Source organism: Globicephala melas, chromosome 18, assembly GCF_963455315.2.
Source record: "Globicephala melas chromosome 18, mGloMel1.2, whole genome shotgun sequence".
Classification (NCBI taxonomy): Eukaryota; Metazoa; Chordata; class Mammalia; order Artiodactyla; family Delphinidae; genus Globicephala; species Globicephala melas.
This window is the reverse complement of record NC_083331.1, coordinates 24,752,117-24,775,084: the sequence shown is the minus strand read 5'-3', so window position 1 is coordinate 24,775,084 and position 22,968 is coordinate 24,752,117. Positions and strand designations below refer to the sequence as shown.

Here is a 22,968-nt window from a genome sequence, read left to right as displayed (position 1 = left end):
GCTAACACCTCCATTAGGTCACATGATTATCATTTCTTTTTTGTAGTGAAAACATGCACCATTATTTAGAGTAAATTCCCAGGCTATCAGATACAGTCTGATCTTGCTATTTATGTTCATTATTTTATCGGTGTTTTTTGGGATATCAGTTTTTAGGTGAATCTGTACTACATCTAGTGAAGAATTAGCATAGCATCTCTGTAGTCAGATAACTTGTTTTACAAGCTGCAGTGCTAAACAGGCACATAATGATTTTTTTTTTAATTTTAGAATTTTATTTTTTTATACAGCAGGTTCTTATCAGTTATGCATTTTATACATATTAGTGTATATATGTCAATCCCAATCTCCCAGTTCATCCCACCACCACCAGCCCTTCCCCACTTTCCCCCTTTGGTGTCCATATGTTTGTTCTCTACATCTGTGTCTCTATTTCTGCCCTGCAAACCGGTTCATCTGTACCATTTTTCTAGGTTCCACATATATGCATTAATATATGATATTTGTTTTTCTCTTTCTGACTTACTTCACTCTGTATGACAGTCTCTAGATCCATCCATGTCTCTACAAATGACCCAATTTTGTTCCTTTTTATGGCTGAGTCAGGCACATAATGATTGATAGCTTTTTTTCCCCCCTAAAGGAAAGACTATGGGGGTACTAAAGAATTATTTTAAAATAGTTAGGAAGAAGGGAGGTTATTTATTTTTGTGAAACAGTTTTTCTTATATGTAAAGAAAAAAATTATGAGATGGGTAAATAGTAAGTAATTTGGGGATATAGTGTGTGACTGAGCAGTTGAGTAGCTGTGTAGGCTTCTGGTTTAGACAGTGCATTCATACAGTTCTGAATAAAAGGGTGCAAAACAGGTTTTAACTGAAAAGTCTTTTCTGTGTCTCTGTCCTCTGGCCACCAAGTTTACTTCCCCAGAGACAGCCATTGTTACTAGTAGATGGTTTAACTCTTCCAGAAATACATTGTGCATATACAAGCAAAAGTATGTGTTTGAGGGTTTATGTATAGTTTTCCTTTTTCCTCCACCTTTTGTACAGAAGTGACATAGATTGTTCTGCACCTTGTTTTCCTTTTCACTTAACTGTGTATCTGGAATTCAGTCCTATATCGGTATGGAAGACCTTCCTCATTCTTTATCATAGCTAGCTGCACAGTTGAAATAAAAGTTTAATGGGAGAAGAGGCTTGTAATATAGTGGATACTTGAGAGCTGAGTACATTGTCTTTTAAGTAGAATTGCCAGTATGATCTAAATAGATTGAGAAAGTTGAAGAGGAGTTCAGAGTAGCCTCTGACATGAAGATAAAATGCATGTTTTCTCAGTAGATGATGATAGCAAATGTGGAAAACTTTCTTAACTATAGAAATGCAGTAGCTATCAGATGTCAAGGTGTAAATAATTGACATTTATTGAGTGGTTACTGTGTGCTTATGCTGTTTACTTTTCATCTTGTGTGAGTCATGAAAGAGTACTCTTGAGGCTGGTGGTGTTACCGTCATCTTACAGTGGAGAAATTGAGGCTTTTAGTGGACAGTGTCACATCCCTGACTGCCTGCCACAATACTGTTAACCTTTGCTTTATATCAGAGAAAGTGCTGGAAAGATTTGATCTCTGAAACTTTTTAATTTTTAAGGAAGTAATGATGTATATTTAACCCAGAGTGAAATTTTGTGCAGTCCTGATAATCTGTGATTTTCAAAAGATTATATACAAAGTATACCGAAGGAACACAAAATACCACACTGGGTCGAATATACATGATTACTTCCTTAAAATTCAAAAGTAGTTTTAGAGATCAAATCTTTCCAGCACTTCCTCTGTTATCAAGATTAGAGATCATCTGAAAACAGTCTTCGTAGTAAGTTGAGGTAACAAATGTTGATCCTGTTTTTATATTAGATAAAATTTTCACTCAATAAAATTTAAATTTCTCCTCTTAATATTTATGATATCTGTAATGTGTTGAGTATGCATGTTTTGTTCAGTAGTGTCAGTCACAACAAATAACAATAACCACTTGGGTTGTTGAGTATTTTGGTGAAATGTGATTCATAAAGAAACCTTAAGAAAGGTCATTTCAGTAGTCTTACTTTAGCTTAAAACATTCATGACATATATGTATCTTTTTTTTTTCTTTTGAGTGGGCAAATCCATGTCCTTACATATTAACCCTTATTGTCAAAAAATTAGAGCTTTTGTATTTAAAATTAATTTTTTCAATTTTTTCTGCTTTTAAAAAGTGACACTGAAACTTTTTGGTAAGGGTTTAGCAATAATAGGAGATTTATTTACTTGATGTTACAAATAGGGTATTTATTTAATTCTAATGTTAGCATGCCTCAGGGCTCTGTCTGATGTCTTATGGATGTTATTTTACTTACTGTCTATCTCACCCACTAGAATGTTAATAATTTCCATGAGGGCAGAATTAAAAACAATTTTTTTGTTTTAATCACGGCTATATCCTGGATACCTGGAACAATGCCTGGCACATAGTAGGTGCTTGGTAGATGATTGTGGAATGAATGACTGTTGAAATAAATCACTAGTTGATTCGGAAAACATTTGTAAATACCGTGTTAGCGTTTAAAAAGATATTTTGACTGCTACTTAAATATAGTGCTGGTTACAGTAGAATCCTTATATAGTTTGCAGAGTGCCTTCTGAGATGTAGGATTGAGATAGTAGCATTGAGCCTCTGCTGGTCAGTGAGATTAGGAAAGGTACTTCCTATGGGGACTGTATTCAGAATAGATAGTACGTTACTTTTCCTCAAAGCAGCACAGTCATTTTGTTTATCTATCTTTTGAAGTGTTCCTTGAAGATACTTTGAATCTGCATCTAGGGAAAATACACTTGCCAACCGAACCGAGATATTTGGTGTTATGCTTTTTGGCGGTAACAAATAATGCTGACTGACTTTTGGGGTTTAAACATTGGATAGGGGAATCATTGTTTCTGAAGGAGTTTTATTTTTATTTATGAAATAATTTTGCGAACTGTTTGCATCAGTCGAAGTATAACAAAGTACACTTTTGTTTCTAGGTGAAAAATTTAGAGAACTAATGGATAAGTTCCTGAGGGTTAACTTCAGTAAAGGCTGCCCACCCTTGTTTACTACTTTGAAATCTTTATATTACAATACAGAAAAGGTAAAATTTGGTCTTTATTCAATTTGCTGTAGTCTTTTTTACTAACTTAATTATTACAGAAGGATTTCCATGTAAATAATATGCTATGATTCAATCATTTTCTCTATTCTAATAATAGTGTGCACCTTAGTCTAATAATAGATGAACTGAAATTGTATGCATGTACTATAAGTAGTATCAAAGGAAATGTCAATCTGAAATTTACCGAGTAAAGGGTTTATAAAAGCACTAAAATAAAGGTTGTTGTTTTTAATGGGTATACTTTTGTAGTGGGATTTTAAGTTTGACCTATTGTCACCAGAGGTCTATATCTAACTATTTGATGATTATCTGTTATTTTATGGTATGACTGCGGATTTTTAAATTCGTTATGCTTGCTTTAAAAGTTAGAGCTTGGGGCTTCCCTGGTGGCGCAGTGGTTGAGAGTCCGCCTGCCGATGCAGGGGACACGGGTTCGTGCCCCGGTCCGGGAAGATCCCACATGCCGCGGAGCGGCTGGGCCCGTGAGCTGTGGCCGCTGAGCCTGAGCGTCCGGAGCCTGTGCTTCGCAACGGGAGAGGCCACAACAGTGAGAGGTCCGCGTATCACACAAAAAAATAAATAAATAAAATAAAATAAAGTTAGAGCATGGAAAATTGTTACTGCAACAGTAACATGTCATTTGGCACTGTTAGTTTTAACTAATAGGCTACATTTTAATGTAGTTTTAGCTAGTTTTCAAATGAAGAGAATCACTTTCTGCTTTTTAAAATTAGGAAATAGACTTGGTTTTATATTAGAGAGCTAATTAGAAAATTAAAAGTTAATAGAAAATAATTATACTTCTATTTCCAAGCATTGCTTCTTATTTCTTAAGGTCTAAAATCTTGTGTTCATTTCTGTAATCAGTTTTTGAAAGTTACTAGTGGATAAGGAAAAGATTTTATTAAAAATGCTAAAATATTTTTAGTTAAACCTATATCACTTTATGTTTATTTAGTTTTGACCCATAATTATTTGTAAATTAGTAATAATTGTGAATAATAAAATATTGAAAAAAGTCAGTGTTAGGTATAACTGACACTTTCTTCCTTTGGCAGCAGGTTTCATAAACTAAAAGGGACAACTGATAATATCTAGAGGGGAGTGGCTGAGGATGGCTAACAGAACTTCTGTACTCTGTTCCTACCATTGGTGCACCCAGTCTCCATGCCAATTGGGCAGATCCCCACTTCGGGAAAGAGACCTATAGTACCCGAATAGTAAAAAGTGTCATTTACATTAAAACAAACAAACAAACAAACAAAACCTAACAATTATTTGATGTCTGTAGTATGCTTTATTTGATTGCAATGGTACTGTTATCAATTTTTTTCTGCAGTTGATTTTTTTCTGTTGATTTTTTTTGATAGTGATTGATTCATATGAAAACATGTAGCAGTGCCTACCAGTAATTTTTGTAGGTTATTTAAATTAGCATTTGCCAAAATTCTTCTCTTACTCATTTAGGCAAGGGTGACAGAGAAGAAAGATGAGATAAAATGTCGGAAATAATAAAGAACATGTATGTGAATGAGAATAGAGTAGTGCTTTTGTAACACTGTCTTACAGCAAGTACTGACGACAGAATTTGTTCCTTACAGAATTCCTTACAGAATTTGTTCCTCTTAAGGTATCACTGGGCTTTCACTGGCTTTCTCAGTTTTCATAAGAGGCATAGACTTAAAAAAAAAATCTCTCCAATATTGATCCAAAATTACCATCTTAAAGGTGTTAAGCACTTGTTGGTATTTTATTTTATAAAGCTTGGAAATTGCAGTTTTAAAGAAGGCAGTGAGAATACATTCATCTATATGTGAACCTTTGACATCTCTTTAGTGTTAATCTTTGAGCATGCAACAGGAATGTTTACCATGTGTTTTTGAGAACTGAATTAAGCTGCAGAAAATTGAGTTTAAGTTGTCAGAACTTAGTACAGTGAGAAGAAATGTACAAGTATGGGAAATGCTTCTCAAATCATTTTGGTCACATATTTGTGATTACTCTAGAGGGCGTTTTAAAATTTGCATATTTCTAATCAGCAGTGAGTCCTGTTTTTAGCTAAGGGCTGCATTTTAACTCTTGAAGGATTTCAAAGAGGTTAAGGCTGATAAACAATTATAGTTTTGTAAGCTTCCAAGTCTTAAAAAATAAGCCATGTCAGGGACCATGAAAATAAAATTATCTTTTGAAGTTAGCTTAGGATATAGTACAAGTGTCAAAAAGTATTTAAAAAATGTCTCCAGCATTTTAAATTGTGAATTTTGACCATAAATATTTTAGTTTCCCCCCCCCCAGCAATTTCACAATCAATTAATGTGTTATTGTGTAGTCTTCAATATCTTCTTTTTAACGACAGCATAGTCTTTTATCAAAATCATACCTCCAACTGAACTTTGATTTTCAAAGTTTTTGCAGTTAAAAAAGTATATCTTTGTACACATAGCTTTACTTAGGATTTTTGTCTCATAAATTCTCAGAATAAATTAATGGGTAAAAGGTAAGAACATTTTGTTATTCTTGTTAAACATCAATTTGTATTGCCATTACCAAAGTGTGTGAAAGGCTCACTGTGCCCTCACCAGCATTAGGCAGTGTTAAATATTTTCTTTTCTTATGTTTGCTTTTCTAATGAGATTTTATTTTAAAACATAAAGAAGCTAAATTTTAATGTAACCAGATTTGCTGATCTTTATTTCTATTGTGGAAGTTCACCTATTGTTTCACAAGCAGTTTGGAAAGTCCTCTTCCTCTTGAGCAGTGCTTCTCAAGGTGGGGCGGGGGAGGGAATTTTGTCCCCCAGGGGACATTCTGCAATGTCTGGAGATGTTTTGGTTGTCAGCCTGGTGGGTGTGCTACTGATACCTAATGTGGGTGGAGCCCGGGGACGCTGCTGAACACTCTTCAGTGCACAGGACAGCCCCCCACAGCAAAGAACTGCGTCACCAACATGTTGGGCTGCGTAATTCTAGGGCCTGTCCTGTGCATCACAGGATATTTGGCAGTGTCCTTGGCCTCTACCACTTAGCGTCAGCAGCTTACCCCCAGTATCTTTGTTGTTTTCTTAATAGCTTTATTGAGATGCAGTTCACATACAATAAAATTGACCTATTTGAAGTTTACAAATTCACTGATTTTTAGTATATTCAGAGTTTTGCAACCATCACCACAGTAATTTTAGAAAATTTTCATCACCCGAAAAAGAAACCCCATTCATATCTGCCCGCTGCACTCGCCCAGTCAGGCAGCCACTAGTCTACTTTCTGTTTCTGGATTTGCCTGTTCTGGGTATTTAATACAAACAGAATCAAACAATATGTGGCCTTTTTTTCTCTAGCTTCTTATTCTCAGCATAAATATTTTGACCTGTGTGGTAGCATGAGTACTTCATCGCCTTTTATGTCCAAATAATGTCCAGTCGTATGGCTATACTACATTTTATCTATCAGTTGATGGACATTTTGGTTGTTTGTACCTTTTGGTATGAATAATGCTGTGAACATTTGTGTACAAGTTTTTGCATGTACATGTTTTCATTTCTCTTGGGTGCATATACCCGGGATGGAATTGCTAGGTCAAATGGTAACTCCATGTTTAAACTTTTCAAAAACTTGTCAAGACTCTTTTCCAAAGTACCTTCACCATTTTACATTCCCACAAGTAGTGTATAAGGATTCTGATTTCTATACATCCTCACCAACAATCCACTTGTTATTATATGATATTTGATTATGGCCATCCTAGAGGGTGTGAAGTGGTCTATCTCCTTGTGGTTTTCGTTTGCATTTCCTTGATGACTGATTATTTTGAGCATTATTTCAAGTGCTTGTTGGCCATTTGTATATCTTCCCTGGAGAAACGTCAGTTCAGGTTCTTCTCCCAGTTTTTAATTGGGTTATTTGTCTCTTCATTATTAGTTGTAAGTTTTTAAATATATTCTAGGTACAAGTTTCTTATCAGGTATATGATTTGAAAATATTTTCTACCTTTTGTGGATTGTCTTTCCACTTTCTTAAAAGTGTCTTGATGAAGCCCATTTTATCTTTTTTCCCTTGTGTTGCTTGTGCTTTTGTGTTGTATATAAGAAACCTATTTCCAAATTCGGGGTCATGAAGATTTACACGTATTTACTTCTAAGAGTTTTATACTTTTGGTTCTTATATTAAAGTCTTTGATTCATTTTGCGTTCATTTTTGTATATGGTGTGAGGTGGGAGCCCAGCTTCATTCTTTTGCATGTGTTTGTCCAGTTTCCCAGCACCATTTGTTTTTTTTTTTCCATTGAAAGTCTTGATAGCCTTGTTGAAAGTAAATTGATCATAAATGTGAGGGTTCACTTCTGGACTCTCATTTCTGTTCCATTGATCTGTATGTCTGTCCTGAGGCTAGTATCATGCTGTCTTGATTACTGTAGCTTTGGGGTAAATTTTGAAATTAGGAAGTGTGAATCTTCCTAGTTTTTTTTTTTTAATATTCTTTTGGCCATTAAAGATTTATTTTATTTCCATATGAATTTTACGATCAATTTTTCAGCTTCTACAAAGAAGCCAGCTGGGATTTTATAGGGATTGCATTGAATCTGTAGATCACTTTGGGAAGTATTTCCATCTTAACACTATTAAGTCTTTCAGTCTATGAACATTGGAAATTTTCCATTTATTTAGATTGTCTTTAATTTCTTTCAACAATTTTTTGTAGTTTTCAGTTTATAAGTCTTATACATCTTTTGTTAGATTTATTCCTAAGTATTTTATTTTTTTATGCTATGCTAGATGGAAGTATTTTCTCTTTTTTTATTATATAGTTTTAGATGTACATCCTGAAACTTATATAGGGCCAATTATAATTTGACATCTGTGTACACTATAAGTTGTTCACCACTACAAGCCTAGTTACCATCCATCACCATACAGTTGACCCCCCCACCCCGCCTTCATCCATTTCACACCCACCCCGTAACCGCCTTCCCCTCTGGTAACCACTAATCTGTTTTTTGTGTTTAAGTTTTTTTTTTTTTTTTTAATTTTTTTTAAGATTCCACATATGAGTGCAATCATGTGACTTTTGTCTCTGATTTATTTCACTTAGCATAATGTCGAGGTCCATCCATGTTGTTGCAAATGGCAGGACTTCATTATGGCTGAGTAAATAGTCCATTGTATATATACATCACATCTTTATCCATTCATCCATTGATGGACATCTAAGTTGTTTCCATATTTTGGCTATTGTAAATAATCCTGCAGTGAACATAGGGGTGCATCTATCTTTTTGGATTAGTGTTTTTGTGTTTTTTGGATTGGAATTTTTCTTAAATTTAGTTTTCAGGTTTTTTTATTGCTAGTATATAAAATACGGTAGATTTTTGTATATTGTTCTTATATTCTGTAACCTTGATGAACTTGTTTATTAGTTGTTATAGTTGGTGTAATGAATTTCTGTCATCTGCAAATAGAAAGTTTTATTTCTTCCTTTCCAGTTTGTATCCTTTTTATTGATTTTCTTGACTAATTACCCTGTCTAGAACCTCCAGTCAGTGTTGAATAGAAATGATGAGCATTGACATTTTTGTTTTGTTCTTGATCTCAGTGGGAAAGCATCTAGTCTTTCTCCATTAAATATTGTGTTAACTATGGATTTTTTTGTATATGCCCTTTATAATGTTGAGGAAGTTCCCTCCTACTCCTAGTTTGTTGAGCATTTTTATTGTGAAAGGGTGTTGGATTGAGTCAAATGGTTTTTGTCTATTGAGATGATCATGTGTTTATTGTTTTTATTCTGTTGATACTGTATATTACATTAATTGATTTTCAGATGTTAAACAACCTTGCATTAGTGGGATAAAACCCACTTGGTTGTGCTGTATAATTCTTTATATATGTTGCTAGGTTCAATTTGCTGGTATTTTATTAAGGATTTTTGCATCTATATTTCTAACAGATACTGGACTGTAGTTTTCTTGTGATGTCTTTGTCTGGTTTTGATATCAGGGTAATAATGGCCTTATAATGAGTTGGGAAGTGTTCTCTCCTGTTTTGTTTTTTTTTTTTGAAAAGTTTGTGAAGATTGGTATTGGTATTAAATATTTGGTAGGATTTACCAGTGAAACTATCTGGGCCTGGACTTTTCTTTGTGGGTAGTTTTCGATTACCTGTTGAAACTCTTTACTTGTTATTGGTTTATTTATATCTTCTATTTCTTCTTATTTGGTTTCTGAAATTTGTGTTTCTAGAAATTTGTCCATTTAAGTTATCCAGTATTGGCATATATGTTCATCATATTCCTTTATAATCATTTTATTTCCAGTCAGTAGTAAGTAATGTCTCTTCTTTAATTTTTAATTTTAATAACTTGAGTCTTCTTTTTTTCTTGGTCAGTCTAGCTAAAGGTTTGGCACTTTTGTCAATCTTTTCCGAAGACCAAGTTTTGGATTTGTTGATTTCCCCACCCCTCTTTTCTGTTTTATTGGTTCCCAAATCTAATCTTTATTATACCCTTACTTATGCTGGTTTTAGGTTTAATTTGCTCATCTTTTTCCATTTTTTTTCCCTAATATGTGCTTAGTGTTCTGTATTTTTGTTTTTTACTTTGCAGTTTTAATCGATGAGAAAAATGTTTTTTCTAAGGATAAAGATCTCTATTTGCACGGAAAGATACTGAGTAAAATCAGTTTTTATTTAATTTTAGTTCAACTGTCAAGGCTACAGTATATACATTGAAAAAAATTGTTTTAGTGTTTTAAAAGAAACCAGAATGACCCTAAATAAGAGGTGGAAATTAATTCTGGACTTCCATTTTCACCTATAATGGAAAGGACTTTGCAGTTTTGTTCTGTAGCTATTCACTATGTCAGACTATTGAGTGAAGGCAGTGAATCATCAAGGTTTGCTGGGTTGTTACAGGTGCATTTGATTCCATTGAAGCTGGACATCAGTGCACAGGTGCAGTGAATATGAGTAAGAACATGGAAATTGAGTACTTGACGAGACTGACTGGATGAAGCATAGATGTCTCAACAAAAAGTGTATGGCTGTCCATACACAGGAAGGGGAGGTAGGCTGTTTCCCAGAGGACATTTTTTTTGTGTTAAATCTGCCCATACTATGAAAATATTCCAAGATCCTCATTCAGTTAAAGAACATGTAGAGGTTTGTGTGCCCTTTAGAAACTGGTGACTGTAGACCCAAAGAGTTACAAAAAACTTGGCCTGTTCAGTGGAGAAAGAGAATCATCATGAACTTCATTGGAGTATTTCTACGGGAAGTACTAAATTGTTTGGCTGTTGTTAGTGGGAAACAACTATAATTTGTTGGTGGAGGTGGTGGGTAAACTAGATTTTGATCCTGGAATATATTATCTGTAAGGTATCTTTGATTCTTTCTTTATTTTTAATTAACTCAGGCAGGTATAAAATTTGAGTTTTGTATCTGTTTACTACCTAACTGTAATTGTGAAGGTAAGTTAGGAAAAAAATGAAGCTAAACAGCATTATAAAAATGTTAGAATTCTGTTATCATTGTAAAAATGGCTTCACAGTTACTAGTAAAGCAAAATGATTCTAAAAATGCTTCATTTCATATATACTTTTGGAAAACTAGGTGTTTCAGAAGGTGATACAGGGGAATAATTGGCAAGGAAAGCAAGAGTTTGATTTGTATTTCAGGGCAATATAAGGAATTTTTTTCTTAGATGCTCTAAATAATAGAAGGACTACATTAAGAATGTTTCTTTGTGAGAATCCTGGATTTCACACGAAAAGGGAAAAAATGAGTCAATAACAGTTCTATCTTTAAAAATTCCAGAAGGCATTATTTGCAGTGGTAACAGTATCAGAGTTAGTATTTTTCAGACATGCTGATCAACAGTTAATGGTAATTGTAATGATCATGAATTCATTTTTTGTTTGTTTAAAAACAGTTAAATTTTGGGAGAAGAAAATAAAAGCAAGTATTGGCTTGGCCAGAAAGTTCTTTCGGTTTTTCCATAACATCTTACAGAAAACCCGAACAAACTTTTTGGCCAACCCAATACTTTTCCTAGGTATTCCAATACCTAGGAAGGTATCACAGTATACTATAATGTCTGCTGACATTTATTAATCCCCTTCACAATTTTTGCCAAATCTACATAACACCTATAGTGTTATTTAAAAAATATTTTTCAGTAAATTTGATTACTTTTTTGTTTTTCGTAAAAACCACAGATTTGTGCTAGTATCATTTTTATAAAACACATAAAATTAAAATCTAACTTAAAAAGTTTCAGTTGGTGAATTAGCTGTAATCATCTCTTGTTCCAGCGTGGGCACCACTCTTTGGGAAATACTGGTATAGGGAAAGGAGCATTGCTTTGGAATCAGGCCTGGTTTGGAATCCTGACTCCATCACACATTTGCTTGAGCAACTACCTGAATCTGTTTCTGGATCATAAAGTTGGGGAAGATAATACTTAAGGAGTTGCTGTGTTCTTTAATTAAATGATAAAGTTTGTAAAGTGCTTGGTTCAGAGAGGGTTTTCAAGAACTGGTTGTTCTCTCACCATCCCCACCCATCACACCTCATCTCTTTAAGAAGTTACCTAGTTTCATTTTAGTGTCATAGATCTCGGACAACTTATCTCTAGCTAGCTCCTTTGGAACCAAAATTGTCACTGTTAATTGTACATTTATTAGAAATTAATCAAACAATTTTGGTCCTTGTTGATAAACTGTTGTGCTTAGTTTTCTCATTTGGGTTTAAAAAAAAAGTCTGAAAAGACAGTTTCAGTGCCTTTCATGTTACAGTAACATTTTAAATGGGATCTGTATTTATATTGTGAAAAATTGTGTATCAGATATGGTTTGTAGGGCTTTGTCTTTAAGGGTAGTAAAGAATTCTTTTAACTCATACATAAGAAAAGCTGGATAAGGGCAGTAATTTAGGAAATTATCTACAATAGTCACAACATTTGCCCAGGTTAGATTTTATTAGCAGAAACAAAGCTTTTTCAATCCTGGTCAAATTACAACTGTTAGAAGAAAATATTTAAATCAGGAGAAGGTGGTTGAACTTGGAAATTTTTTCAGTTCATAAAAAATTTTGACTGTATAATTTAAGCTATTTTGAGGCTTAAAGTTTTATTGTGATCTTAGATACCTAACAAGTGGATTGGCTTTCTTGATTTTAATTGGCAGCGGCAGATAGCTATTTTCAACAAGAATAGCCATTACATGTTGTTTTGCAAGAAAGGAGTTGAATATACAGTTATATTGTATAATTGAATATAGTTATACAGTATACAATTATATAATTGAATATACAGTTATACAGTATTATTGAAATATAAATGGTAAGTAAACTTGAAGTAAAATGGGTCCTTTATACCTTAGTAAAACTCCTTAGACTAACTTTCATAGACAAGTTTGGAAAATTGAATTGTTCACTTAATTACTGAGTGAATGACTATAATATACATTTTTTAGATTCAATAAATATGCCTAATAAACCAGGAAGGACAGTGTTCTCTGCAGTTTTTTTATTTAGGACATTTCATGTGAACTTTCCATTACCTTGATTTATTTCCCCAATTAAATCTTGTTTTGAAGTTCTGAAGCTGGAGATTCTATTTTATTCAGTAGTATTTTATACTCCTTTATGAAGAATTATGTGTAACTTCAGTATATATTTTGTTGTACTTTTTAAAATGATTAAAACTGATTTTAAAAATTTATTTCACCCTATAGAGATGGAAAGGTACACCCTTATTTAAAGCTCTAGCTGTGGGTTTAGTAACTGCCAGTAGATGGCAGTGTAAGTTCATGGAAAACTATATCCTTCCATAAATTGAGTACTGAACGTTTTTTAAGTTACACATACTCTCAGTGAGATTGATCCTGGTGGGTTAAAAATGCCTATTACTTTTTAAAAAATATTTATTTATTTTTGGTTGTGTTGGGTCTTCGTTGCTGCACACAGGCGTTCTCTAGTTGCGGCGAGTGGGGGCTACTCTTCGTTGCGGTGCGTGGGCTTCTCATTGCGGTGGCTTCTCTTGTTGCGGAGCACGGGGTCTAGGTGTGTGGGCTTCAGTAGTTGTGGCACGCAGGCTCAGTAGTTGTGGCTCGTGGGCTTTAGAGCGCAGGCTCAGTAGTTGCTCCGCAGCATGTGGGATCTTCCTGGACCAGGGATCGAACCTGTGTCCCCTGCATTGGGAGGTGGATTCTTAACCACTGCACCACCAGGCAAGTCCCTAAAAATGCCTATTGGTTTTTATTTTGCTTTGTAGTAATAGTCTTATTGCAGCACTTTTAAAAATCAGTTCTCAAACTCTAGGGTATGTCAGAATTATCTGGCGGCTTGCTAAAAGCATTGCTAGACTCAGAGTTTCTGATTCTATAAATTTGGAGTTTGGTCAAAAATTTGCATCTCTAACAAACTACTAATGATGCTAATGCTGACATTTATGATATTGATGGTGAGGATTGCACTTTTAGAACCACCTTTTTGTTGTTGTTGTTTTATTACAGCAAAATACACTTAACATAAGGTTTACCATGTTGACCATTTTTAAGTGTACGGTTTAGTGGTATTAACTACATTCACATTTTTGTGCACCCATCACCACCATCCATCCCCATAACTCTTTTCATCTTGTATAACTGAAATTCTGTACCCTTTAAACAACAACTTTCTGTTTTTCCCTCCCTCTAGCCCCCGGCAATAACCATTATACTTTATGTCTTTATGATTTTGACAACTCTAAGTAGGCTGATATGGAATCATACAGTAATTGTCTTTCTGTGACTAGGTTATTTCCCTTAGCGTAACGTCCATGTTGTAGCACATTTCAGAATTTCCGTTTCAAAGTTTAATAATATCCCATTGTATGGCTATACCACATTTGCTCTGCTTCCACGTTTTGACTATTATGAACAATGATATGAACATGGATGTACAAATATTTCTTAGAGATCTGCTTTCAGTTCTTTTGGATATATAGCCAGAAGTGGAATTGCTGGATCATTTGGTAGTTGTATTTTTAACTTTTTGAGGAACTGCTGTATTGTTTTCCACAGCAGCTGTACCATTTTCCACCAGCAGTGCACAAGGGTTGCAATTTTTTTCACATCCTTGTCTACAGTTGTTTTCTGTTTTGTTTTGTTTTAAAGTAGCCATCCTCCTGGGTGTGAGGTGGCATCTCATTGTAGTTTTGATTTGCATTTCCTTAATGACTAGTGATGTTGCACATCTTTTCATGTGCTTACTGGCTATTTGTATATCTTTGGAGAAATATTTATTCAAGTGTTTTATCAAACATTTTTGAATTAGATTTTTGTTGTTGAATTTTAGTTCTCCATATATTTTGGGTATTAACCTCTTATCAGATACATGATTTGCAAATATTTTCTCCTATTCCGTGGGTTGCCTCTTTATGGATGGCATCTTGGTGTACAAATTTTTAAATTTTTATGAAGTCCAATTTGTCAGTTTTTTCTTTTGTTACCTGTGCCTTTGGTGTCACATCCAAGAAATCATTGCCAAATCTAATATTGTGAAGTTTTTGTCCTATGTTTTCTTTTAAGAGTTTTATTGTTTTAGGTCTTACATTTAGATCCTTGATTCATTTTGAGTTAGTTTTTGTACATGGTATTAGGTAAGGGTTCACCTGCATTCTTTTGCATGTGGATATGCAGTTTTCCCAATACCATTTGTTGAAAAGACTTCTGTTTCTCCAGTGATTGGTCTTGACACCCTTGTCAAAAATCATTTGACCTTATATGCGAGGGTTTATTTCTGGACTCTCTGTTCTATTCCATTAGTCTCTACATCTGTCTTTAAGCCAGTACCACACTGTTTTGATTACAGTAACTTTGTAGTAAGTTTTGAAGTCAGGAGTGAGTCCTCTTGGTTTTGTTCTTTTTTAAGATTGTTTTGGCTCTTTGGGGTTCTTTGAGATTCCATGTTAATTTTAGGGTGGGCTTTTCTTTTTCTGCCAAAAAAAAATAGGCATTTGGATTTTGATGGAGAGAATGTTGAATTTATAGATCTCTTTGGGTAGTATTGATATTTTAATAATATTAATTTTTCCAATTCATGAATATGGGATGTGTTTCCATTTATTTGTGTCATCTTGAATTTTTTTCAGCAATGTTTTATAGTTTTCATTTTACAAGTTTTTCACTTCCTTGGTTAAGTTAATTTCTAAGTATTTTATTCTTTTTGATGCTGTTGTGAATGAAATTGCTTTAGTAATTTCCTTTTCAGATTGTTCGTGTGTGTAAAAGTGAAGCTGATTTCTGTGTACTGACTTTTTGTATCGTGCTGCTTTGCTGAGTTCATTTATTCTAACAAGTTTTTCTGTGAAATCATTAGGGTTTTCTACTAGTAAGATCATATCATCTGCAGAGATAATTTTATTTCTTTCTTTACTATTTGAATACCTTTTATTTCTTTTTCTTGCCTTCCAGCAGTAGAACTTCCAGTACTATGATGATAGATGTGATGAAAGCAGTCATCCTTGCCTTGTTCTTGATCATAGTGGAAATGTTTTCAGTCTCTCACCATTAAGTATGATGTTCATTGTGGGTTTTTCATATTTGGCATTCATTATATTGAGATAGTTTCCTTCTATTCATAGTTTGGTGAATGTTTTTATAAGGAAAGGGTGGTGAATTTTGTCACATACTTTTTCTGCAGCAATTGAGATAATCACGTGGGTATTTTTCCTTCATTTTGTTGATGTGGCAAGTTATATTGATCAATTTTTATGTTAAACCATCCTTGCATTCCAGGAATAAATTCCTCTTGGTCATGGTGTATAATCCTTTTAATACGCTGCTGAGGCATGTTTGCTAGTATTTTGTTGAGGATTTTGCATCCATATTCATTAGGGGTGTTGGTCAGTATTTTTCTTGTGGTGCTTTTGTCTGGCTTTTGTCTGGCTTTGGTATGAGAGTAGTGCTGGCCTCAGAATGAGTTTGGAAGTGTACCCTTCTGTTTGGTTTTTTGGCAGAGTTTGGTATTAGTTTTTAAAATGTTGGGTAGAATTCACCTTTGAAGCCATTGGGCCTAGGGCTGTTCTTTGTTGGTAGGTTTTTTGTTTGTTTGTTTTTTAAATTAATTTTTATTGGAGTATAGTTGCTTTACAATGTTGTGTTAGTTTCTGCTGTACAGTGAAGTGAATCAGCTATATGTATACATTACCCCTCTTTTTTGGATTTCCTTCCCATTTAGGTCACCACAGAGCATTGAGTAGAGTTCCCTGTGCTATACAGTAGGTTCTCTTTAGTTAATCTGTTTTATACATAGCAGTGTATATATGTCAATCCCAGTTTCCCAATTCATCCCACTTCCCCTTCCCCCCTTGGTATCCGTATGTTTGTTCTCTGGTAGGTTTTTGATTTCTGGTTGAATCTCCTTACTAGTTATAGGTCTATTCACATTTTAATAACCATTCTTTTTAAACAGTCCTTTGCTTTAAAAATCTTATTAAAATAATACAGCATTATTGTGTTTTAAAAGAGTGTCCTCATATTCTACTACCCTAATCCATTTGGTCATATTTCCAATGAGTATGTATCTATACATATATGTTTTAGTGAAGTCATAATGTGCGTAACTTCTTTTCACGTTCTGTTTTTTATATGTTACTTACATATTTTCCCCCACTTTTAATGTGTGCTGTCCCACCTATTCCTTATTGCCCTTCTATCTAAGAGAATTATGCCCTACAATGCAACATTCTTGTCAGAAAGAGATCATGTAAGCCTGAGAAGTGTTTTAATTTGATCTTTTTGGTTTTTTTGACTGCTGTCAGTGGGATGGTTTTAAAATAATACTGTATTGGTCACATACTATTATAAGTTTTAATGGTTTCTCTTCACTTTTGACCTTTGTTTTTCTGAAGTTCACAAATAAGGTGGTTATATTTTCTAACTCATTTTGAACAGGTAACATCAACAGACATTTAAAACAAGCCATGCATAGAAGCTACTTTTTTCCCCTGCCACTTCTAACTCATGCCACTTTTCTTTTGCACTTTCAGGGCATAGCATGTTTACAGTGTAGTGTATAATATTTCAGTCCTACCTAAGTGCAGCATTGGAATGAAAATCTATCAAAATGATCACTAAAAACAAAGGTAGTTTAAACATCTAGTTAGTTTACTTAACTTCTTCCATCAACTCACTGTATAATTTAGATGATTTCACTTGACTTTTTTGTAATGAGTGACATTTTAGAAAATCTGAATATATAATGGCTTACAACTTCACCCTGTAACAATGGGAAGCAAAAGGCAAATAAATTGTTAATAATAATATATTATACAGGTGTGTTCTTTGGCCAAAAAGAAGAAGAGTGTGTGGTAACTAGTGATGATTTGTCCATCAAAACCTGAAACTATTGATATTTATTGAGATGAGAAATTAATGAGATTCTGTTTTACTATTGATAAAGAGAGCAGTACGTTTTCTGTTTTTCTAATTTCCCCAGCACAGGGAGTAGGGAAAAGCAGACACCCCAATTTATAGTTAATTTATTGTACTGAAGTAAGCTGTACATTGCTTCCACATCTAAATTAATCCATAGTAAATAAAAATACCTGCATAAAATATTTTTAAATTTTAAAACTATGTTTCTTTAACAGATTTCTATAATCCAGGAGCTTGTTACTAATTATGAAGCCTCTCTGAAAACGTGTGACTTTTTTAGCCCTTATGGTAAGTTTAAATTAGATTGAGTTGAAATTTGATTACTCGTTTCAATCCATTTTCAGTCACTAACACTATCTTATGTTTATTATGTATGTGCTACATGATAGCTGTTCCCTAAATAGTTTTTGAATTAGTGAATGAAATGAGAAGAACACTTGCAATCTTAAGTAATTAAAAATGTCCTAATCTTGTCAGGGGAGAGTTAACTCCATTTTAATATGAATAAACAGAATTGAGAGGTTGAGCAGCTTGACCAAGATCAAGTAGTTAGGTTATGTTGAAATGTATTTTTCGGGAATTCCTACTTCTTTGTTCTTTCTACTCTTATATTACTTTAAATCCTGTATAATTTGGTTCTTTGTTTTTCTGTTTGTAGGGGCATATGTAAATCAAGGCAGCTTTATTTAGAAAACACTCTAGAATGCTTTCAGTCATGCAAATGGTACCTTTGGTTTCTTCTTGCATCTTTTATTTGTTATCATCCTTTTGTTCTTGTTAGTTTGAAACAAATTTCACAATAAAATAACAGACACAGAAGTAAATAATGAACCCTCGTGTCCCCATCACCTACCTTCTTTTATCAGTGTTTCACCAGTATTATTTGAAGTATCTTCTGTCGACTTCTTTATCCTGGAGTATTTTTAAAGCAAACATACTGTTTCCCCTGTCAGTACCTTAGTATGCATCTCTAACTGTTTAAAACACTTAAACACAAGATGTAGCCACAGTGCTGTCTTACACAAAATTAACTCTCATACCACAGTATCTAACACCCAGTCCGCATGCAAATTTTCCCAATTATTTAAAAAATTGTATAACTGGTTTATTTGAATATGGATCCAGCTAAGGTCCACACTTTACATTTGATTGTTATGTCTCTGATATTCTTTTGATCTTGAGCAGTACTGTCCACTCCTTTCCCTTTTTTTCTGTTTGTTGAAAGGCCACGTGTCTTGTGGGACGTGCCATGTTTTGAAGTTGGCTGATTGTCTTCTCATGGTATCATTTAATACATTTTGCTGTCATCCATATTTCTTACAAAGTTCGAGTTAGATTTACCTACTTTTTTTTTTTTTTGTGATATTAAGATTGATCAGGATTTTGATGTTTGTCAGCCTAATCTGCCCATTAAAAGTTCTTCATTGGCCTAATGATTTTTGCAGCCACTGAGAATCGTTGCCTTCATCCCTTATTTCATTCTAATCATCATTCCTTCTGCATTTATTAGCTGGAATTCTTATAGAGAAGTGTTTTTTTATTAGTTATCTATTTTATACATATTAGTGTATATATTGTCAATCCCAAGTAAAGAACTTTTCTTCATCAAATATTTGGTTCCCCTGAAATATAGTTTATATGAGAGGAGCAAGATAAATGCTTGGCTCTTTGCCTATGTTTATTATTTGTGTTTTAATTTTATGCTAATCTGTGTGTTTTCATTGTTGTCATTTCATTTGGTCATCTAGTCCAGGAGACCTTCTGTGTTTTCTGAGGTGGCATGAGTAAATTCTCCTTTCTGCTCTTTCTACCTCATTTTATACCTGTGTGTCTTCCCTTCCGAAATCCATTTTGAGTGCTTGGTATTTCTTTATCTACTCTTCTGTAGGTTGAGTGTACAGAATGGGGAACCAGATGGAGCTCTGCTGATTCTGTGTGACCATCTTGTCAGGAATGTGTCCTCCTAATACCCTTCAATTTTGGGTTTCCCTGATGTAGTGTCGAGGCCTACTTACAATGCTAAGTAAGCCCTGGCCATTCTTGCCTTTGTGGAAATTTTGCAGTGGTAGTTAGGGACATCTTTTCTTCAAGCTATTTTCCTTGACTTTTCCTGGACCTGCTGCCTTATGCTCTCAGCCTGAGAATTCGTAGAGTTAGATTGATTTACCTCTTTTCCCCAAACTATTTCTTTGGAGTGAGGTATGGGTAGAAGCCTATGAAACCAGCATCTTGTTTCTCTGTTTGGCTGCTACTTTTTGAACTTTACGACATGAAGTCATATCTCTTTCTGTTGAACTTGGTCATTTTTGCTGGATTTGTACTGCTTATCGTAATAGTCAATTTCAGTATGCATTGGGAGAAAGAAAGTATGTGAGTTGCTCTACTTTGCCTCATTCCCTGTAATGATGTATATTTGTTTGATTGCAGAGAATGGGGAGACAGAACCCCCAACGACACTACTCTGGGTTCAGTATTTCCTGGCACAGCACTTTGATAAACTTGGGCAGTATTCTTTGGCTTTGGATTATATTAATGCTGCAATTGCTAGTACTCCAACTCTAATAGAATTATTCTATATGAAAGCAAAAATTTACAAGGTAAAATCTTTGTCATGTTTTTTGAGTAGTTGAAGAATTTGGCCATTTTAAGAACGCTTGGAGTTCTTTCTGTGTAGAGATAACTTTTAGGACACCCTGGTAATCTATTCCTAATATTCTAATAATCCTAAGGAGTTTTATGTTACATAGTTGTATAGTCAGTATGAATAGTTTCATTCAGCTCTTAGTAAATATGAATTGTAATGTATCTAAAGACTTCTAGATAAACTTGACAGAAATGTAACAGATTTCTAATTTGTCTTTAAGAACTTTTTCCATTATATTGTACCCATAGTCTCTTAATCATAAACAGTGATTTCTTTAATACTTTCATTTCTTAAAGCATATAGGTAATCTCAGAGAAGCTGCCAAGTGGATGGATGAAGCTCAGTCTTTAGACACAGCCGATAGATTCATCAACTCCAAATGTGCAAAGTATATGCTTCGAGCAAATATGATAAAAGAAGCAGAGGAAATGTGCTCCAAGTTCACAAGGGTAGGACATAGCGTGTAATTGTCTGAGTTAGTAAAATTAAAGTTAAGTTCTGTGGTGATGTGTGAAGTTTACTGCTGAAGTTCCTAAGAATTCACTTTTGTTATTATTATTTTTTAATCTTGTTTAGCTCACATCCTAAGTATGCTTTCTTACTGTGGTTGATGTATGTGTGTGTGCTTCTGGTGGGAGATGATTAAAAAGCAATAACAGGAGCAAAATACCTTTATACAGAAATAAGCATTATGCCATACTTCAGTGCTCATATGCAAGATTTGATTTATTGTTCTTTTGTTTCACTAGTAATTTGTGACTGCTGTTTAATTTCTCAGTTACAGTGTCTTAACTTCGTAATAGCTCATAGAGTTCTTTCTCTGTAGAACTAACTTCTGAGGACTACTGGTCTCTGTGACATTAAGAATTTAAGTTCTTTCAAATTGTTAGGCTAAACATTTATTCCTTTGTTTCATCTTTCACCATCCTTTCATATCCTTTTCTACACAGACTTTCTGTTATATTGTAAAAACAGTACACGTTTATGGTTAAAAATATAAGGAGGCTAATGGAACAGAATAGAAAACTATTCACACATATTTGGAAACTTGGTATGTATCAGAGGTGCTTTAAAAATCAGAGATGAAAAGATACTGTTTGGATAATTATTTATTTGTGTTGAAAAAAATAAAATGACATCCTTATCTTACACTGCACACAGATCAGTTACAGGTGGATTAAAGATCTAAAAGCAAACCTTTCACACTTCTGGAAGAAAGTATAGAAGTTTATCTTTAGGGCTCAAGGTAGGAAACATTTCTTAAGACACCAAACACATAAAGATACACTTGATTATATCAAAATTAAAGATAATGTATAGCAAAAAATAATTATAAGCAAAATGACAAGGCAAACCATAGAACTGGAGAAGATATTTCCAACTCATATAAGAAGAATTTATAAAGAAAGCCAAAGAATTCGCTGAAATAGTTACACATTGAATGTAACATAGAGGCATTATGAGAAAACCATGTTTCAAGTTTGATTTCCAAGTTTTAATTAAGATACTTCAAAATAAATAATTTATATCTCCTAGTGCATTACATACAAAGTAGGGGGCTTTAGTGCTGGTATTTGTAAGTAAGTTGTTGAGGATGAAAATAAGTTACCACTGTGCTCTGTGATGTTAATGTATCACTGATACAGCACCAATGTACCACCTTGTTTAAATGTTAACTAGAGTCTAGTTGTGTCTGGGTGTTAAGGGAAACCCCTTATAATTTAGAAGCCACAGAATAGCTTGAACTTTTTTTTTTTTTTTTTTTTTGCACCATACAAGGAGTCCAGGACAGCTAACGCTCAGAAAACCTGAACTCCTCCATACAGTTCAGCACAGCCTTTTTTATTTATTTTTATTTTTGCTGTGTTGGGTCTTCGTTTCTGTGCGAGGGCTCTCTCTAGTTGTGGCAAGCGGGGGCCACCTTTCATCGTGGTGTGCGGACCTCTCACTATCGCGGCCTCTTGTTGCGAAGCGCAGGCTCAGTAGTTGTGGCTCACGGGCCCAGCTGCTCCACGGCATGTGGGATCCTCCCGGACCAGGGCTCGAATCGGTGTCCCCTGCGTTAGCAGGCAGATTCTCAACCGCTGCGCCACCAGGGAAGCCCTAGCTTGAAGTTTTATTGTGAAAATTTAACTACTTGCAAGAATGATGTCATAGAAACATTAAATACACATACACACACAATACTCAATAAGAAAAAGATGAGACAATACAAATATGGGCAAAGGAGATGAATAATTAGTTCACAGAAGTAGAATATGGAATGGCCAAAAGATACCTTCATTAATAATCAGGGAAAAAAACAATATATCATTTTTTACCCATGAAATTACCCAGAAATTTAAGACTGACATTACTTGGTATTGACAAATGGTATGTCATTCATACACACACAGACACACACATGCACACACATCTCACATACGTATACCATATATCTGTATTGTGTATATATTTATGATGAGAAAGAAACAACATATGGTCTATGCATGTGATGTACATGTACACATATAGGTTTAATTTTTCATTAAAAGCTACTACTTATGGACCATTTGTTGTTTCTTACCGTAAAAGAGCTGGTTTTTTTAAATTTTTAATTTATTTTTGGCTGTGTTGGGTCTTCATTGCTGCACGTGGGCTTTCTCTGGTTGTGGTGAGCAGGGGCTACTCTTTGTCGCAGTGCGCGGGCTTCTCATTGCAGTGGATTCTCTTGTTGTGGAGCAACGGGTTCT

General features: G+C 34.2%; 1 protein-coding gene across 13 annotated transcripts in view; it reads left to right on the top strand.

The window, feature by feature from the left end:
- Positions 1-22,968, top strand: part of NAA16 (N-alpha-acetyltransferase 16, NatA auxiliary subunit) — a 65,388-nt gene that overhangs the window by 23,492 nt on the left and 18,928 nt on the right. For 11 of the 13 annotated variants that reach the window (XR_004044693.2, XR_004044694.2, XR_009559702.1 and 8 more), the window contains 4 exons: positions 3,062-3,168; positions 17,808-17,880; positions 20,020-20,189; positions 20,533-20,685. Coding sequence is in view for 9 of the 13 variants with exons in the window: in XM_030882136.2 (XP_030737996.1) it covers positions 3,062-3,168; positions 17,808-17,880; positions 20,020-20,189; positions 20,533-20,685 (503 nt within the window). In the remaining 4 variants the exon portion in view is untranslated. Of the gene's footprint in view, positions 1-3,061; positions 3,169-17,807; positions 17,881-20,019; positions 20,190-20,532; positions 20,686-22,968 lie in introns of those variants that run through there. The other 2 variants (XR_009559703.1, XM_030882144.2) reach the window with 2 other exon arrangements.